This window comes from Sinocyclocheilus grahami, unplaced genomic scaffold (assembly GCF_001515645.1).
Source record: "Sinocyclocheilus grahami isolate Dianchi unplaced genomic scaffold, SAMN03320097.WGS_v1.1 scaffold1475.1, whole genome shotgun sequence".
Lineage (NCBI taxonomy): Eukaryota > Metazoa > Chordata > Actinopteri > Cypriniformes > Cyprinidae > Sinocyclocheilus > Sinocyclocheilus grahami.
The window spans coordinates 204219-205607 of record NW_015506654.1 but is presented as its reverse complement, the minus strand read 5'-3'; the positions used below and the strand labels follow the sequence as shown (position 1 = coordinate 205607).

The 1389-nt window shown below is 37.8% G+C and overlaps 1 protein-coding gene across 2 annotated transcripts in view; it reads left to right on the top strand.

Moving 5' to 3' along the window:
- Window positions 1-810: 810 nt before the first annotated feature.
- The window catches only part of LOC107570554 (F-box only protein 9), a 10173-nt gene continuing 9594 nt past the window's right edge, over window positions 811-1389 (top strand). For both annotated transcript variants that reach the window (XM_016256784.1, XM_016256782.1), the window contains exon 1: window positions 811-987. In XM_016256784.1, the coding sequence (XP_016112270.1) occupies window positions 985-987 (3 nt within the window). In that variant the 5' untranslated portion in view covers window positions 811-984. The remainder of the gene's footprint in view (window positions 988-1389) is intronic.

Sequence of the window (1389 nt, the reverse complement as noted above, 5' to 3'; positions counted from 1 at the left end):
AACTGGTTTCTAGTGCAAGCGTCTGATTTGAAAGGTGGGTGCGCAACCGTTGAGTCCAGCGACATCCCGTCCGCGGATTAAATCACGAAGACTACTATGACGAAGATTACTACTTAATATTCATTAGCCACGCCTTCGTTGTTGGAGGGAAATAACGCCGCGTCACCATTATCTAATTAATATGCAATGAGCTTCACCGTTGCCATTGGAAGGATGCCAAGCAAATTAGCAAAATCTGATACATATTTATGATGTAATGTTTCGCCATAGTACAAGTGTAATAATATTTTTGATATTTAGTAAATGGGTCTGAGGTTCGATTCAATTATTTTTACATTGTTGCCACGTTCATATGGAGGGCCAAATTACTTGAATTAAAATGACTCAAACTTAAATAATTAAATAAATGTTGAAATATATAAATAAATCGTTAAATAAATGAACTATATAATGAATTAATGAATAAAAGCATTTAAAAATGTATTTATATAATAAAAGAAACACGCCAACAGATTGTGGTATGAACCATGCCGTTATTCCCGTTCAGATGACTGTTGAGAATTAGAAAACTCGTGTAAATTTGACAGTAAAACAAAAAGTAGTTTTAATAGCTTCTGTCTTTTTCTACTCACATTAAAATAAAACAAGGAACATTTGATTTCACCTTGACAAGAATAAAGAAAATACAAAGTGACGGGATAATTAATTTTGAGATAGATTTGGATAAATAATGTTGTTAACTAATGGTGAGACGGACGGGCGGACTTTTATTTTGTAATCCCCAGGCCGGATGTTGTTTTGTCGCAGCAGCAGCAGCAGCAGCTCAAGCGTCTCGCCAGCGCCGCCGCGGTCACACAGTCATCGTGATGGCTGCCGTGTGGCGAGCTCGCAAATTTGCCCGCTGTGTCGTCCGCTTCTCTGATCGTGATCTGTAAAATACTCGCTGAAAGCACGACTTTAAACGAGCTCGCAAAATAAGCTGTTATGGTCAGTAAAAGCTGTGTTTCTAAGATTAGCGTAGCTGCTAATCAGGTGATAACATTAGCATGTTAGCAGTCATGACGCGCATTAGTATTGTCACACACACCCGAATGTTTTTTGCCTGAATAACAGTCTTCAGTAATTTCTTATCGTGTAATAATAACTACATATATGCATAATTTCCTCGTGTATATGTAAGTTGGTAAACAGTTGTGCATACATGTTGTTTACAAAGTTTGGAGTTCTGCAAATCACGCAACAGCTGGACCTGTGTTTACATGCGCTGCAGAAGAGTTTAGCTTGATAGTCATGAGTGCATGTCAAGCTCTCTGATTGGTCGCTCTTGTTTTCCACACCAAACATGGACGTGGTTATAGGTTTTTAATATGCGTCACCTTTTTTTTTTTT